The following is an 18343-nucleotide window of genomic DNA, read 5'->3' on the forward strand; positions in this document are numbered from 1 at the left end:
ACCAATGATTTGTTGAACTGTATACGCACATGTACTTTTGCACATAATGGGAACTGTTAATTATCTCTGATTGCAGCACACACCACCATGACTGCCATGCAGACCACCATGTTAGGACCCTTTTTTATCGTTGCCATCTCTCTCAGACAGTATGCAATGTCATATGCAAACATAGATAATTACTACGTACATCATAGTGAATTCAGATGATCTAAAACCTAAAGAATAACTTAGTTAAAGTTATTTGATACTTTCTGCTTGTTGTCTGGTCAAGTTTTACTTTGAGAATGTACTCGATTGCATTACAAATACTGCTAGAAAAACAAAATGTGTATAATTTGGATTAAGGGGGGTGGACACCTTTGCAAGGCACTGAACTGTACATACGGTTGCCTGACCTTCTATGTGTTAGATCTTTTAGAGCAGATGCTTGAAATTAAAGTACAGCAACATAAAAGTACAGAAGTTGACTTTAGTCTGTACAGAAAGGATTATTCAATGGGGAATGTCACTCACCAGTTTTAAAAACCATCTCAAAACACACTTGTGTTAATTAGCATTGCATTAGGCTCGCGTTCCGTGTTAGGTGAACCACTGGCATAACGACCTATTTACAGGAGAGTAATTAGAGGCAGGTGTTCCAGTCAATCCAGGTGTGGGTTTGACACTTCTGCCATATAAAACCTCATGCAAGTTTGGTTACCTGCTGTTTGTAATTGAACTCTGTTCAGATGGAATATGGGCCATTTAGAAGAGATTTCAATGGATCTAATGAATGTGTAGTGTGGTATTTTTGGATCTAATGAATGTGTAGTTTTGGTATTTTTGTGGGGTTGGGGGGTAGTCTATAAAGGTTTCCTACCTACCACATAGATGTTGCAGAGTACTATTGTGGAACAGTGTTGTCTGGACAGAAAATGTTGATATTTGTAAGCGTGCACAGACTTATGTTTGGTGAAAAGCAGCTAGTGCCTGCCACAGATAACCCCAGCAGTAAAACAAGTCTGGAAAGAGAAAGCCGTAGTGAGGCTGTGTTGCCCTCTCAGAACTGGGAATATCAAGTCTAGAGAAGAATGTCAGGACATCTGTGAGTGACGATTCACTTTGGTCTACAGCAGCAAATTCGAGTGCATCAGAGTACATCAGCAAATTTGAGATTAAATATAGAATTTCCAGAAGACATTCTATATTTAAAAATTGCCAAGTCAGAGGTTTGACCTCAAACGCCACTCAGCTCCTGCAATGTCACCTCAAGCAAGCTATTCAAGCAAGACTTTCCAGGTCAAATAAAGTCAAATTTATTTATGGTGCAATTTTTTTTTACAACAGCTTTTGTCACAAAGCAGCTTTATGGACATCACCACCCAAGTCCCCAGTGTGCACATCAAAGGCGACAGTAACAGGAAAAAAAGCATGAAAAAGAAACCTTAGGTCAAGACAAGTTTATTTGGATAGTACTTCTTCAAACACAATGCTGTGCAAACTGAAAATGCTTTACACAGACAGAATTTATATAATAATATTATATCCTATAATAATATTTATTAAATTTTACTTAATTATTAAATCAAGCTCATGTCATTATCCATGTATCTCTTCATCATTACATCTGTCAAAATGTCAAACTAATTAAATAATTAAATATAAAAATTATTTAAAAGAGAAAAATCCAATAAAATAAATATAATGAAAACAAATAAAGTTATTTACAATAAATAAAATTTTGCTATTTTAAATTTAATGTACAATTAAAATAAATGTGATTAATACAAGATATAAAGTGTCGAAAATCACAGCTGGAGAATGTTTGAGCAAGACAGTCCCTGAGATCTCACTGAGAAAAGGCTGTCCCTGAGATCTCACTGAGAAAAGGCTATCCCTGAGATCTCACTGAGAAGCTAAATAGAGCTATAATAATCAGCTGATTTTGTAACTGTTATGACACAAACTGAAGTCAGAGTTGACTGGAACACCTAGAACAAGTTCTTCAACCAAGACTCAAGGAGAGACCACGTTCTCCTCTGGTTGACACCAGACTGCACAAGCGAAAGAAAATATGCAATGAACAAAATAAGCAATAAGAGAAAACAATATAACATTCTGGATGCCTAGAAATTCTAGTCTGGGTTCCTAGAAGCCAAAGTCTAGGATCGATAATGATATTATATATAATAGCAACTGCCCGAATATTAAAACTGATTCTGGTCATGCTAATGCATTCTCAGTGTTCTTGTGGGAGGGTACAAAGGTAAAGAATAAAGTGGGTGGGGTCAGGGGTGGGGTTCAGGGGTGGGGTTCAGGGGTGGGGTCAGGAGTGAGGTCAGGGGTGGGGTCAGAGGTGGGGTCAGAGGTGGGGTCAGCGGTGAGGGGAGTAACAACAGCAAAGAAAGAAAGGACTCAGTAACATGGCATCAGGAGCAGATATAGCTCAGAGAACAGAGAGGACAGATTATTAGGCAACAGAGTGAAACAGGGTGATGGGAAGTGTAAGTGTGGCCTGCAGTAGATCAATCTGTGGCAGCATAACTAAAAGCACAGAGCCAAAACTGAACACAGGCATGAATGCTTCCTGGTACATCGCCACTCTCACCCCCCCACCCCCCCCCCCCCCCAGCCAACATGGGAGAAGTAAAGGGCAGATGTGACATCCCAGCACCCCAGATGACCGTAACTCAACGCCAACACGCCTCCCCTTCTCCAACTGAAGATTAGAGGAATTTAACAAACTGAATAAACATGTAGGTTTTTAGTCTACTGAGTCTCAAACATCAACAGGAAGATTGTTCCATATTTTGGGAGGTTTATAGGAAAAGGCCCCTGAAGTACACTTTCTTCTAGGTATTAGTAAAGAGTCAGCAACCCTTGGTTGGCTCAGATGTGTCAGATCGTAGCACCAAGAGATCGCTGTGGTCCTGTGGGATAAGACCATGCAGTACTATGTAGGTCACTAAAAGAATTTTAGAATCAATGTTACATTTAGCTGGAGACAGCCTGTGGCTGCTACCATTTTTAACTAACTGGATATTGTTTATGTAGCCTACTTAGTAAGCTATAGTAGTTTGGCATTACAGTAGTCCTGGCCTACCTTTTTGACTTTATAGTTTTCATCTTTCCTGAGGTAGAAAAAGGCGTAGAAATCACACCAAGCTCTTTTACTGTTCCACGTATTACAGTTAAAAGACCATCAAAGGTTTGTTAACTCTTGACTTCCAGTGTGCCTGATAAGAGCACATCTGTCAGCCTTAAAGGGAGAGAAGGTTTCTCATCATCCGGTGCCTCATGTCCTTTACACACCCCTCAGTAATATTAAGGTGATATTTAACTTCACCTTGGCTGAGACATATAACTGTCTGTCACCAGCATAGCAGGAGACTCTAGTGTGTCAGGATCATTTCACCCAGCGGTGGGATATATGAAGAAATAACCAAGAGCCCTGGAACAAACTATTTATTTGTCTTTGTGTTGCTCACCTGTTTATTTCAATCGTTGGTGGCACAGTTTCACCTCACACATCTCCAGTGCTTCGCCGTGAGCCAGTCCTGAGAAGCCAGAAGAATCTCCTCATCTCTCCCTTCGTCTGAATGTTTGCCTCTTCCTTCTCTCTGTGAGACATAATAAAGACTCATTTTGATTGGTGCTTTGCTCTTCTTTGATGTCAGTGATGTCACAATCGCTGTTTTGATACCTGCTAGTTTGATCTAGGTGATTATATTTAATAGAGGTTTGAATACTTCAGTTCATATTTCTCTAAGAAAGTGTGCAGGTAATGAATCAAGTAAGTGAGATGTACAACTTTGAGGAGAATACTGAGTTCAGCCTGTCAGAAAGCACTCTACTGACATAGCTGTTTAGGTCTCCATGTAATGCCTGATACAACACTAATATTATATTAACTCTAGGGTTAGGGTTAGTCATAAAGTCATTACTACTATATGACATTGGAATCTGAGCATTGATGTTAGTCCTAGTCAGCTGTGCTAAAATTCTAAGACCATATTTGTTATCTTCTATTAGGATAGAGATAATTACATTCCTTTTCTGTAATAAGGAAGATTCACCATCTACATGAGTTGGAAGACAACAAGCTTTATTGGCTGGTTGGCATATATCCACACAGAGAGAAACAATCTGATGAAGTAGTCTTTGATTTCTCATAGATATAATTGACTTTCCAAAAATGTATGTGAACTAAAATAGCTTTATACAGAGGAAAGGACCAAAATATCTCCAACGTTGCTGAGGTCAACTGAACAGCTGTGGTAGAATGTGTTTAGGTTGTTACCATTAAAATACATCCCACTTTCTTACATTAAAGGATTAACAGACTATTTACATTAGTCATCTTCATTTGTTAAAAGAGATATAGAGTAAAGACTAGCACATAAATTGTTTGTATTGTTGTCTTGTTTACATTGTTGTCTTGTTTGCATTGTTGTCTTGTTTACATTGTTGTCTTGTTTACATTGCTCTGCATGTTGGTCTAAGTGGAAAGCTTCAGACATGACTGCCCTGCCGTTTTCTCTAACACAGACACGCTGGACCGCTCACACATCATTGCTAAATCTCTTATGCATGCTCTGACTAACCACTACACAGAGGCAGTTGCCATAGAAACTCAACATGAGGCTGAGATCACTAGTTGAACTTGTGCATTAATGAGCAACCATTCCACATCACAGCGAGCTGCAATCTTCTTTGCCTCTTTCCTTCTTGTTTCTTTCTTCTCTTTTTTTCCAAACATGAACACCATCACACAAGGACATCACGCAAGAGCATCACGCAAGATCATCACGCAAGAACATCACACAAGGACATCACGCAAGAACATCACGCAAGAAAATCACGCAAGGACATCACACAAGGACATCACACAAGAACATCTCACAAGAAAATCACACAAGAACATCACACAAGGACATCACACAAGATCATCACACAAGAACATCACACAAGAAAATCACACAAGAACATCACACAAGATCATCACACAAGAACATCACACAAGAACATCACACAAGAAAATCACACAAGAACATCACACAAGATCATCACACAAGAACATCACACAAGAACATCACACAAGAAAATCACACAAGAACATCACACAAGATCATCACACAAGAACATCACACAAGAAAATCACACAAGAACATCACACAAGATCATCACACAAGAACATCACACAAGAACATCACACAAGAACATCACACAAGATCATCACACAAGAAAATCACACAAGAACATCACACAAGATCATCACACAAGAACATCACACAAGAACATCACACAAGAACATCACACAAGAAAATCACACAAGAACATCACACAAGATCATCACACAAGAAAATCACACAAGAACATCACGCAAGAACATCATGCAAGAACATCACACAAGAACATCACACATGAACATCACGCAAGAACATCACACAAGAAAATCACACAAGAACATCACACAAGATCATCACACAAGAACATCACGCAAGAACATCATGCAAGAAAATCACACAATAACATCACACAAGAAAATCACACAAGAACATCACACAAGAAAATCACACAAGAACATCACACAAGATCATCACACAAGAAAATCACACAAGAACATCACACAAGAACATCACACAAGAACATCACGCAAGAACATCACACAAGAACATCACGCAAGAACATCATGCAAGAAAATCACACAATAACATCACACAAGAAAATCACACAAGAACATCACACAAGAACATCACACAAGAAAATCACACAAGAACATCACACAAGGACATCACACAAGAACATCACACAAGAACATCACACAAGATCATCACACAAGAAAATCACACAATAACATCACACAAGAAAATCACACAAGAACATCACACAAGAACATCACACAAGAACATCACACAAGATCATCACACAAGAAAATCACACAATAACATCACACAAGAAAATCACACAAGAACATCACACAAGAACATCACACAAGAAAATCACACAAGAACATCACACAAGAACATCACGCAAGAACATCATGCAAGAACATCACGCAAGAACATCACACATGAACATCACACAAGAACATCACACAAGAACATCACGCAAGAACATCACACAAGAACATCACACAAGAACATCACGCAAGAACATCATGCAAGAACATCACGCAAGAACATCACGCAAGAACATCATGCAAGAACATCACGCAAGAACATCACGCAAGAACATCACACATGAACATCACACAAGGACATCACACAAGGACATCACACAAGCCTGCAGTGTTGAGGGCACACTTGCTGACAGCCAGTAACTGTGGCGTTGGAGTGACAACATGACAGCGGCGCCTTTGCCAATCACACTTTCGGAAACGCCATCCTGTTCGCCCACGCACAGCTAATACTGTTTCCATGACAACTCGACGGGCAGATAGCGGGTCTTATTTTCCTCTCCCTCCGCTCCTGACACGATGCCGTGGCCGAGCAGTGGGGCTCCCTCCCCCGCAGACCCTCAGCTCTGAGGGCTGTGGTGAGACGGAAGGCCTGTGGGCGACCGGGGCAGGGCTGAATGCTGAGGGGGGGCTGGGAGTGACGGCCCAGTGTTCGGCTCCTCAGAGAGGTGTCGCTGCCTTCACATCAGCACCAGAAGCAGCCGCCACGCACACGTCCGGGAGCAGAGAACCTACGCTTCTCCCCTGCTGTAATGAAACCTTCCCCTGGCCCGCAGATAAGAGGCACATACAACATGTCAGGCCGTCAGTCTTCACAAATAAATCTATTGGATGCCACAGATCTTGTGTCCTTTCTCTGACAGGGATGTAGCTCTTCTTACAGGCATAAGATAAAGAAGATATTTATCCTGCACCAGCTAAAGAAGTCCAACCTACCTCAACAGGTTCTGGTTAACCACCTCGCACTAAACTAGCAATACAAGAAACAAAACCAAAAACAGAAATGAAGGCGCTCGGGGCTTAATGGCCATTTTGCAGTAGAGGAAGAGGAAACTAGAATTGCAGCAGTTTTCAAACGACGTGCCTCTGCTGGTCTGTTATATGACATGTCACAAACTTCAAACCTCCCACGGTGCCTACAGCCGCAACAAAAGCACAAAAGCACCCTTTCACCACCACGAGGACCCTGACAGTGATGCAAAGAAAGGAACAGAAGTGCACTGTGTAATATGGTTATGCTATGAAACAGAGTGAATTAAAACACCCTGAGTGGATTAGCAGCGCACATGATTTATTAGCCGTCATGCACTGCTTACAGGCTGCTGTGTAGATGCAGGCATCATGGTTGCAATAACCGTGTGTGTGTGTGTATGTGTGTGTGTGTGTGTGTGTGTGTGTGTGTGTGTGTGTGTGAGAGAGAGAGAGAGAGAGAGAGAGAGAGAGAGAGAGAGAGAGTCTTAGTCATGCTACATAAAACAAAGAAACCATGAGACCTGAGGCTTAATCTTTTTCTATCACTGTTTTCAGTTATTTTTATTTCTTTGAATACTAAAATATTTATTGGGCTTGTGGATTTATTATTTATTTTTATTGCATTTTCCATATTGCAGTCTAATTGAATGTGCCCCCTGCCTAATGTATTCATGTAATTAGTCAAACAAATTGTTAGCATATGCAGCAGTAAAAGGTCTTTCTGAAGTCTGTTCTTCTGTGTCTGTCCTGCTGCCACTCCTGGAGCGAACCTGAAGGCATCTGGCCTCTCATTTATTTCCTAATGGCCCAATGACCAATGACCCCAATATCTATGGAGGACATTTCCCTTGACAGGGTCAGACATTAAAACACTAATTTAATGCATATGGAAAATCATGGTTGCATATTACATTTAGTGGCCTGTCAGTCAATACAATGTATGGCTGTTAGGTGGAGAAAAAAGCCATAATACTAAAGAGATATTATATTTATAAGGCATTACATTACGCACAGGGTAATGGGGAAATGCTTCTATTATGCTTATTATGCTAAATGTATTCATTTATTTTATGTGCAAGCGTGGTCACTGTACAGGCGTGGCAAAAAAATAAAATAAAAACTGCCCCTCTGTTTCACAGAGAGTGCTATTACTGTACATCTCATTTGGCATCCACATTTTTTGGTTTGCAGTGGAAAAAAATAAGAATAATTCACTAAACCTTATTTCATAAGTAATCTAATAAGAAAGATTTTTCTCAGACAATGGAACAGTCCCGTCTGTCTCCGCCCTACCTTGTTGCTGTGTTCTGTATAGCCCCACCTCTGTTATCTGTCATCTCCTTGTTTTGGTTTCCCATGTGTTCTCCTGCCACGCCCATGTCATTTGTAACCCCGCCCCCTGATTATCATTCCCACCTGTGTCTTGTTTGGTTCTGTGCAGTCCTGTCTATTTAAACCCTGTGTATTTTTTTTTTGTTTGTGTTGCTGGTTATAAGTTATGTTGGTGTCGTTGTGGGTTCTAATGTACCTAGCTAACCTTTCTCCCTTGATGTGTTTGGTGTCTAGTTTACATCGTTTCCCCTGGTTTTGGTTTGGTCTTTGATAAAATTTTTTTAATTCAGTTTGGTTTTTCAAATCCATGCTGGTTTTTGCGTCTCCCTCCATCACCCAATGCCCTGAGCATTACGGGAACCTTCTGGAAGTAATTTTGATCCAAGTAAAATTTTTAATATGGACACCACCAGTGTTGAATTGCAGGTGCCTATGTTCTTTAATCCCCCATAGCAGGATTGCTGAGCAACAGTGCACAACTCAGGATCAGAAGTTACAAAGGAAAAATCTTCAACATAACTCATCGTGCTGAAATGTATTCTGCACCCTGAACCAGCCAGACCAAAATGCCTGAAGCCTGCTGTTTAACCTGAGTTTCTGACTAAAACCCTGCTGTTTAACCTGAGTTTCTGACTAAAACCCTGCTGTTTAACCTGAGTTTCTGACTAAAACCCTGCTGTTTAACCTGAGTTTCTGACTAAAACCCTGCTCTGCACACTCATGAATTACTTTTTAAATACACATGCAAGCTGCTTAGTTCTTTAATTATTTAAATAATTGAGGTTTTTGAGGAGACATTCTAACACCAACTAAGGCAAAAAAAAAAACACACAAACAAACACAATCTCCACCCCTTTAGCAGCATAAGAGGATTATATGGTGGGAAACAAAACTACAAATACAATCAACTACAAATCCCACCTCCACCAGTCAGGGCCTTTAACTAAAAATTTAAATAGACACTTACATGTAGTAAATGGCTTAATAAAATTATCTAGATCTCTTGTTTGAATGATGTAATGAATGTTAGTTTTGCAATTCGTGTATTTGTCCCACACCTACAGCAATCAAACATCAGATGCACCAAGAGTTACAATCTTTAAACGAAAATCTTAAAATATTTGTGAAATTATATCCTTGATTACCCCTTGTAAGGCCTCCAGACATGGATATGGATATGCACCCCATGGAAAAGCACACATTGTCCTGGTTTGTGTCTGTGTGCACAACATTAAGCACAGACAAAAACTGAAAGTCATTGTGTTATCTGGGAAGTTCAGACATGTGACTGTGGCTGAACATGAACAATCTGCTGCTACACTCTTGTCCTTCTGTGCTCCTGCTGCAAACATTTACCTCCACCCTGCTGTGGGTACTGTGAGTGGTGCCCCCACCCAGTCTAATACAGTTTAGTTTTCATTTTTTTAAGTTACACACCTCCTCAGTTTAAGCACTAGCCCATAAAACAACATACATTGCTACAGGCATGTGACTGTCACATACCTGTGTGCAGTGTTTCCTGTGTGTCCGATGTACCCAGAATGTTCAGTGAGTCTAGTGTGTTCAGTTGTACGCAGTGTGTCGTGTCTGTCCTGTGTGTTCTGTTCTTGGATCGGGCTGTGTTTGTGCTCCCCCCCCTCCCCACTCTACACCTCAGAGCCCTCTGTCAAAATCCTAAAGTTTGGAGATGATACTGCAATCACTGGTCTCATCTGAGGTAATGATGAATCTACTTACTGAAGGGTGGTTCTCTGGATCAGTCATTACGGAACAGTGGACTTCAGAAGAAACTCTCCCTCCTTGGCAACGCTCACCTTGACAAGTCTGTGATGGCATGTTCCTGGGAACTACAATCACCAGGAATCTGCAGTGAACATCACCAGGTCAATCACAAAGAAACCCCCAGGAGAAGATATTAATCCTGCACCAGCTAAAGAAGCCCAACCCACCTCGAGAGCTACTGGTTAAGTCCTACACACCCGTCACAGGGTTTGTCATCAACACCTCCGCCACAGTCAGCACTGCGACTCTGTCACCATTTATAGACCACATCACCAGGTCAGCAGAAAAGCTGGAACTAACCTGTCCACCCTGCTGAATCTGCACTCCTCCAGATCCAGGAAGCGATCCGTGGTGATCATGGCTGACCCACTGCGAGCGCTTCAGCCAAATGAGGGTCAAGACCACCGGACTGCACGACAGCTTCTGTCCCTGCACCATCACAGTGTCCTGCATACGTTTTTAGCGTATACAGTTGTGATCAAATTTATTCAACCCCCACTGAAATAAAGTGTTTTGGCCAGTTTGACATTGATTTTGATCATTTCAGTCATCTTATTTACAATTATATCAAAGAGGCACTTATAAATTAGACAAACATAACATAATATTTATGATGGAATAACCACAAATGTCTTTACTGTGCTCACATCATTATCAGTTTTATTCAACCCCCTAGTGACATTATTTGTTAGTACTTAGTACAACATCCTTTTCCAGTTATGACAGCTTTCAAGCGTGAAGCATAGCTTGACACAAGTGTCTTGCAGCGACCTATGGGTATCTTAGCCCATTCTTCATGGGCAAAAGCCTCCAGTTCAGTCACATTCTTAGGCTTGCGCACTGCAACTGCCTTCTTTAGGTCCCACCAGAGGTTCTCAATTGGATTTAAGTCTGGTGATTGCGATGGCCACTCTAGAATGTTCCAGCCTTTCATGTTCAACCATGCTCTAGTGGACTTGGATGTGTGCTTCGGATCATTGTCCTGTTGGAAGGTCCAACGTCTCCCAAGCCGCAGGTTTGTGACTGACTCCATCACATTTTCCTCCAAGATCTCCTGGTACTGAAGGGAATTCATGGTACCCTGCACACGTTGAAGCTTTCCTGTACCATTAGAAGCAAAACAGCCCCAAAGCATAATTGACCCCCCGCCATGCTTCACAGTAGGCAAGGTGTTCTTTTGTTCATAAGCCTGGTTCTTCCTTCTCCAAACATAGCGCTGGTCCATTGTCCCAAACAGTTCTAATTTAGTTTCATCTGACCACAGTACACTGTTCCAAAACCTTTGTGGCTTGTCCACATGACTTTTGGCATACTGCAGTCGACTTTTCTTGTTCTTTGGAGTCAGCAAGGGGGTGCGTCTGGGCGTTCTGGCATGGAGGTCTTCGTTATGCAGTGCGCGCCTTATTGTCTGAGCTGAAACTTCAGTGCCCACATCTGACAGGTCTTTTTTCAGTTCCTTAGCAGTCACGCGGGGATTTTTCTCCACATTACGCTTCAGGTAGCACACAGCAGTCGCGGTCAGGATCTTCTTTCTGCCACGACCAGGTAACGTTTCCACTGTGCCCTTTAACTTGAACTTGCGAATGATACTTCCGATAGTGTCTCTTGGAATATTTAACAACTTCGCAATCTTTTTATATCCATTGCCATTCTTGTGAAGAGCAATAACCTCTTCTCTTGTCTTCTGGGACCATTCTCTTGCCTTCACCATGCTTGGAAACACACCAGTAGATGTCTAGAAGGAGCTGAGTATCACAGTCCTTTTAAATCTGCCTAATTGGTGCTTATCATGCTTGATTGCTGCTCGTTGACATCCACAGATGTTTTCAATACCTGATGGAAAACACTGGAATGAACCTCTGTTCTTAGGAGTGGTAGTCGTAAAGGGGTTGAATAATTGTGTCAATGAAGAAATCACAAAAAGGCCATTTAATACTTTATGACAAAAAAAATTGATGCTATCTTAGTTGCATTTAGTTCTTTAACAAGTCCTTGTAAGATTTCATTATGAACACAATTACAAATGTGCACTGAATTCCATAAAACCCTTCGCAGCATTGGGGGTTGAATAAATTTGATCACAACTGTATATGTGTGACCACGTACATGTGGGATGTGTATGTCTGTGTGTTGATACAACTCAGGTATGGAGTGAGAACTGTACATTACAGTACATCCTGTTGTCTGCTGTTGTGTTGTTGTGTTGTTGTGTTGTTGTTTACACTGTGTCGTGTATGTTGCTGCTCTTCTGTCGTACTGCACCATGGACCAGAAGAACCTGGAGGAACGAAAATTAACTTGATCTTGACAATCCTGGCGTGATCATCTTCTCTATCCATATTCTACAAATATCTTGGTTTCTCTGTTTCACTACACATAATGCTATCAAAAAGGTCAAACTCAATGACAATGTTTAATTATTGATAGAATGAACATTTAACTGTTGCGTTGGAAAGAGAAAACTTGATCCAAAATTGCTGCTAAGAATGTTTTGAACAGTGAAGTAAATGACTTCTACTGCCACACAGATTCAAACTGACCTTCAGATATGAAGCAGGACACCTCACACCATCTGTCAAACGTCACTCATGGAGAAGCCTTCGTGTCCTTTTATAATAACACTTTCTCCACTTCTTTATAACCACTTCTGTTAAATGTTGAAACTGTAAAAATGTGTACTGTAATTGCTTTTGGGTGGATGCTCCACTGTGTGTGTGTGTGTGTGTGTGTGTGTGTGTGTGTGTGTGTGTGTGTGTGTGTGTGTGTGTGTTTCTGCTTCTGTTTAGATTCAGTTATGCTCTACTTTGCTTTTCCACACAACCCTCATGTCAGTATTTCTTGTCCCATGTGTCGGTGATTGGTGTTCAGTGTGTCAGTGATGAGTGTTCAGTGTGTCAGTGATACGTATCCCAAGTGTCAGTGTTTGCACTCTTTTTTCTTGTTGATTAATTTCCATTGTTCGGTAGCCTGAGGACTAATTGATGATGCTCATGCGTTTCCTGTGTGAACGCTGATCATAAGTGGAGCTCGTCTGTGTGTCTTTTCAGTGAGCGCACATGCTTTGTGTTGATTGTGTAAGACTGGCTCTAATTGGCTGTCATGGTCTGCAGTCAAACAAACAGCACATTTGTCAGAATCTGCAGCATCGTAAATCACTTACAAGGAAAAAAAATGTTTTTTTGTTGTCTAATTGGCAGATTGTAAGGCTTTTGCTACTTCAGGTGTCTGTTTTAATCACACACATAGCAAGTATTTTGTTGTCCTGCTTGAGAACAGTCTTCTGGGGTTGTGAAGGCCTCTCACACCAAGACTAACCTCGGGGAGCAGGGTCTCGCCTGCTGTGGCGTGTGTATTCAGCCCAGACTGGCATTTGCCTCCATCTCACTCGTCTCTGCTGGGCTTCCGGTGACGGCTGCACCAGGTCAGTCGCTCCCTGTGGAGCAGACGCTGCCCAGCCGTCTTCTACGCACTACGGTTGGCTGGGGGTTGTTCTGCTGACAGTGTTCATGACAGTAATTCACAATCTTCACAAAAAATCTACTGGTTATAAAAGCGAAAGAAGAAAGTAGAGAGTCGCAGTTAGATGCGTCCTGGAGACACTGGTCCCTGGAGACACTTGGTCCTGGAGATATTGGGCCCTGCAGACTCTGGTCTCTGGAGAGACTGTGCCCTGGAGACACTGGTCCCTGGAGAGACTGTGCCCTGGAGACACTGGGCCCTGCAGACTCTGGTCTCTGGAGACACTGGCTGGCATATTTGTTGTCATTCGGTGGATAGAAATAAAAGCACCAAAATAAAAGCTCATTTATTTAGATGGAGACACAACAGGGGGTGTGATATTTAAAATCTGCTGGTGCAACGTAATTATCACCACACTGTGTTGCCAGCCACTCTCCACTTTTAAGGGGAATAGAGAGAAGTTAGCCACACCTACTGATCATGTTCACCCTGATATTGGAGCACTTTGTTCTGCATCATCACCTCTGCCACCACTCATGAAAACATTTCTGCCACGCCCACACGTGCCTACAGTGTAGTTTGTCTTATTTCAGCCACGCCCACACGTGCCTACAGTGTAGTTTGTCTTATTTCTGCCATGCCAACACAGGCCTACAGTGTAGATTAAATACCGAATAATCCCACTTTCTCTGCCAAACGGTTGGGGATGTAGGAGCCGGTCTGGAGGCGGAATGAGAGGAGGCGTGGCTAGGAGGCGGAGTGAGAGGAGGCGTGGCTAGGAGGCAGAGTGAGAGGAGGTGTAGTTAGGAGGCGGAACCAGATGCCTGAACCACCTCAACTGGCTCCTCTCTACAGGAGGAGCAGCACCTCTACTCTGAGTCTCTCCCAGATGACCGTACTCCTCACCTTATCTCTAATGGAGAGCCCGGACACCCTACGGAGGAAACTAATTTCAGCCGCTTGTATTGCAATCTCATTCTTTCAGTCACTACCCAGAGCTCGTGACCACAGGTGAGAGTCAGAACGTAGATTGACCAGTAAATCGAGACCTTTGTCTTTTGGCTCAGCTCCCTTTTCAACACAACAGTCTGGTTAAACGTTCGCAACACTGCGCCACCGCACTGATCCGCCTGTCCATATCCATCCTCCCCTCACTCGTGAACAAGAACCCCAGATACTTGAACTCCACTTGAGGCAAGGACTCACTCCCGATCATGAGAGGGCACAATTGTGATTATGATTTTATATCCAGTGTTAAAATAAAAATAGCTGAATTGTACTTATAGATATTTAAATTGGCTATAGCACTATTTCAAAGATGGTTAGCACAGTTGAAATATTGAGCGGAGTATTATCTTTTAAGTTTAATGTCAGAGGAAAATGAACAAACAAACAAACCACTTACAGGTTTACTTCATTTCAATAATATTTTAAAACTATAAATTCTAAGGTGTATTTATACATAATGTTTGATTTGTCATGATTCTCTTCAGGTAGGAGAGAAGCCAATTAATGATTTTAATATCCCATAATTATATTTTGAACTAAAACAGAAAATTAATGTCTCCAGAATTGCAACATATGGGCTGAAAGATAAGAGGATAAGGTAAGATAAGGTAAGAGACTCGTCCTCAGCAGCAGAGGGTGGACATCACAGAGAAGTGTAACATTCATTAACACTAACACAGACCCCAAGGAGTGCCTAGAGCTCTCTCTCTCTCTCTCTCTCTCTCTCTCTCTCTCACACACACACACACACACAAACACACAATACTCCACTCGAAATGAGCTTTCTGCCCCTGTTGAAACTCCTGTTTCAGTGTGCACATAAAAAAGTAGGATTGTAGTCGACAGCTCCTTTAATCCATTAGGTGATGGACATTTCTTGCCCCTTTTAGACACAGAGCTGATCAGTAGTTAGTAGTTAAACCAGACTCAACTGGTAGTTAAACTGATCAGTAGTCAGTAGTTAAACCAGACTCACGTCAAACAACACTGCTGTTACTCACTGTTTTATTTAGAAAGAGTCCCAAAAATAAACATGTTGGTACACATTCATTTACAAAGTGATAGAACTGTTGGTAAATGAGATTAAAACCAATAACTTTAAATTACAGAAGAGTTATATTAAGTATACACTCTATTCTTTAAAAATGAAAAAAGTATAAACTTAGATACTGAAAAAGAAACACAACATACAAAAAAAAAATATTTATAAACAAAGTCAGTAACAATCCTAGGTGCAAATTTCTAGGTTAAGTTCACATTTAAGACTCAGAGGACCTACAGTATACGTTCTCATAACGGGCAACGTTTACCATACGCTATGACAACAGATGGTTATCAATTATCATTAGGTATAATTTGTTATGGTACAATATGGCAGTGGCTGACAAAGGCCATTGTCATCATGTGATCCAACTGTCCAATGGCGACGTCCTACTGTGTTATGAAAGCCCACCGTAACCAGTAAACACATTGAGCGCTGAGAAGCTCTGTGTGTCTATAAAGAATATACATTGGTAGCATTGATATGCTCCACTGCAAGGGTGAAAGGACACAGAACTAAAATTTGATGCTGCAACATGCAATTAGTGTTTAACTGTATTAAGTTAAGCCAAAACAAATGAAATGTTAAAAGAGAAAAGCGAACCTGTAGTGTCTAAATCACTGTGTAGGCCATCGAATCGAACACTTAGTTACAAAAACGTACAGAATGCATTTACTACATTCACACTGATGACAGATTATTATTATTATAGGACTATATTCAGTAGTAATTTGGCACACTTACTTATTTGGTATTTTAAACAAATCAATTTGTTGATGTGTACATATCTATTTCACAGCGAAAAACAGTATGTAATAATACAATAAGGTACAATTTTTTTGTTTGCTTTCTGTTTTGTTATTTTTTTTCTCTTTTTCATTTACACTGCAATCTGTAGTTTTCATCCTTTTAAACATTATAACTGCTACCCTGATCCTCGATGAAAGAAAATACAAACAACAGATTCTTGAAAATAAACAGATGGAATTAAAGATCAGTATATCTGTTGCACCACTATTAAAACCAATTTCAAATATCAAGCAATGCAAGTTTATCAAGACCCTAATGTTAATGAATAAGTTATACTTGGAAACTTCATAAGACTAATAAATTACAGGATAAGCAATATATTTGGCATTTAAAAAGTATGAAACTAATAATTAAGCTTTAAAAGTACATATAGGTTAACATGTTCAAGGCTGTATGTAACTGGATGTATGCAGATTTGTTTAAAAGCCTTTTTGTGTGAAAATACATAAAAAATTACTTTTTATACATTTTTTAAATTTTATTTATAAAAGACAATTGCACATCCTGATGCCAATAATGTCAAGTGTGCTTGAGCCAACATGGATTTCTGAGTGACAACAGATACAGAAACACATAAGTATTCTTGATGACTATTTCCTGCTCAGAGAACTTGTCCTCACATAACGTCGGTCAGTTGTCTCCTCGAAAAAAAAAAAAACAAAAGAAACAAAAACAAAACACACCAGTGACCGGCGGAGTCATGAGGCGTGGCATCAGCTCGTTATACGCGTCCCTTAGTGTGGGGTTGTGGGATTTGGAGTCTTTTCAAAGGGCCGGATGAGGGACAATGTGTTTATGCTGTTTAACAGGGCCCCCTTCTCCCGGTCATACTAACAGAGGGGTGAGAGACAGGGAGGAAGAGGACGAGAGAAAGAGAGAGGGGGTAAAAGGGGTGGTGGTGGGGGAGGGGGGGCAGAAGAGGACGCTCTGTTGAAAGCCGTTGTGTAAGGCACTCTGCAGGGTGACATCCCTCAGGACAGGTCGGTCAAGCTGCCAGTCATGGCTGCCCCAGGCCGGGGGTAGGGTACAGCGGACACACCTTTAGGGAACTCAGGACTCATCACACGGCCATTCTCCCCGGTACTCCCAGTGACAGACAACCTCGCTTTGCTCCTCATTGCATCTGAAAAGGTCATCTAAAACACACACACACACACACACACACACACACACACACACAGGCACGCGCGCAAAGACACGCACACACGCACAAACGTAGCAGTGAGGTCGAGTATTCTTTCAACGGGGGGGCTTTAGTTTATATTTTGAAAATTAGTTCTACGTGGAGATGTTGAAGTGAAGTGTGCACAACATGAGGTCGAACACTGAAAATGGCCACACGAACGGGAAACACATGGCAGTAGTGAAAGCAAAACACTGAAGCAGGAAGTGATGTCATAGGTCACATGTAGCAGCAGCTGAACACTCAAACATGGGGTCAACAGAACCAACTCAAATCAAACATGGAAAGAACATTTTTTTATCTCGTTACACAGTGCAGGGTGTGAGGGAGTGTTTGGGGGGGATGGGGGAGGTGACAGGGATAAGGGGCGGGGCAAGGGGTGGAGCAAGGGGGATTTTTTTTCAGTAGGAACCAAAATCCATTACAGCACTGCATACGATCCACCTTCGTCCATAATCTCCTCATTCAATCGAACATTCAGGGGATGGAGCAGATGGGAGCGTGCACGGGCGGGCGGGAGCGACGGCGGCCGCGTGTTCCTACCCCCTTAAATTTTTACACTTTCGATCCCATATACGTTGTACCCTTCCTTATAAGTGGCAAAATTCTGTGAATTCTGCGAGGAAGTTGGGTTAATGTTCTGTGCATTCTTTGCCACCTTCATGCGCTTTGCCTCGGCCCTCGACTTGTAACAGAACTCGACCAGAGCCACCAGCATGGCGAGCCCCAGACCGCCCACCAGGATGTAGAAGACGCCCGCCACGTTGCTCAAACTGAGCGCGCTGGTCTTCTCCTGTCAACGCACACGAGACAC

The 18343-nt window shown here is 41.7% G+C and overlaps 1 protein-coding gene across 6 annotated transcripts in view; it reads right to left on the bottom strand.

Annotated features, from left to right (window-relative positions):
- Positions 1-15482: 15482 nt before the first annotated feature.
- The window catches only part of gria2b (glutamate receptor, ionotropic, AMPA 2b), a 38628-nt gene continuing 35767 nt past the window's right edge, over positions 15483-18343 (bottom strand). For 2 of the 6 annotated variants that reach the window (XM_077021128.1, XM_077021127.1), the window contains exons 15-16: positions 18188-18322; positions 15483-17482 (exon numbers count right to left, since the gene is read on the bottom strand). In XM_077021128.1, coding sequence (XP_076877243.1) covers positions 17318-17482; positions 18188-18322 — 300 coding nt within the window. In that variant the 3' untranslated portion in view covers positions 15483-17317. Of the gene's footprint in view, positions 17483-18072; positions 18323-18343 lie in introns of those variants that run through there. The other 4 variants (XM_077021130.1, XM_077021129.1, XM_077021132.1 and 1 more) reach the window with 3 other exon arrangements.

The sequence above is a fragment of the Brachyhypopomus gauderio genome, chromosome 11 (assembly GCF_052324685.1).
Source record: "Brachyhypopomus gauderio isolate BG-103 chromosome 11, BGAUD_0.2, whole genome shotgun sequence".
Lineage (NCBI taxonomy): Eukaryota > Metazoa > Chordata > Actinopteri > Gymnotiformes > Hypopomidae > Brachyhypopomus > Brachyhypopomus gauderio.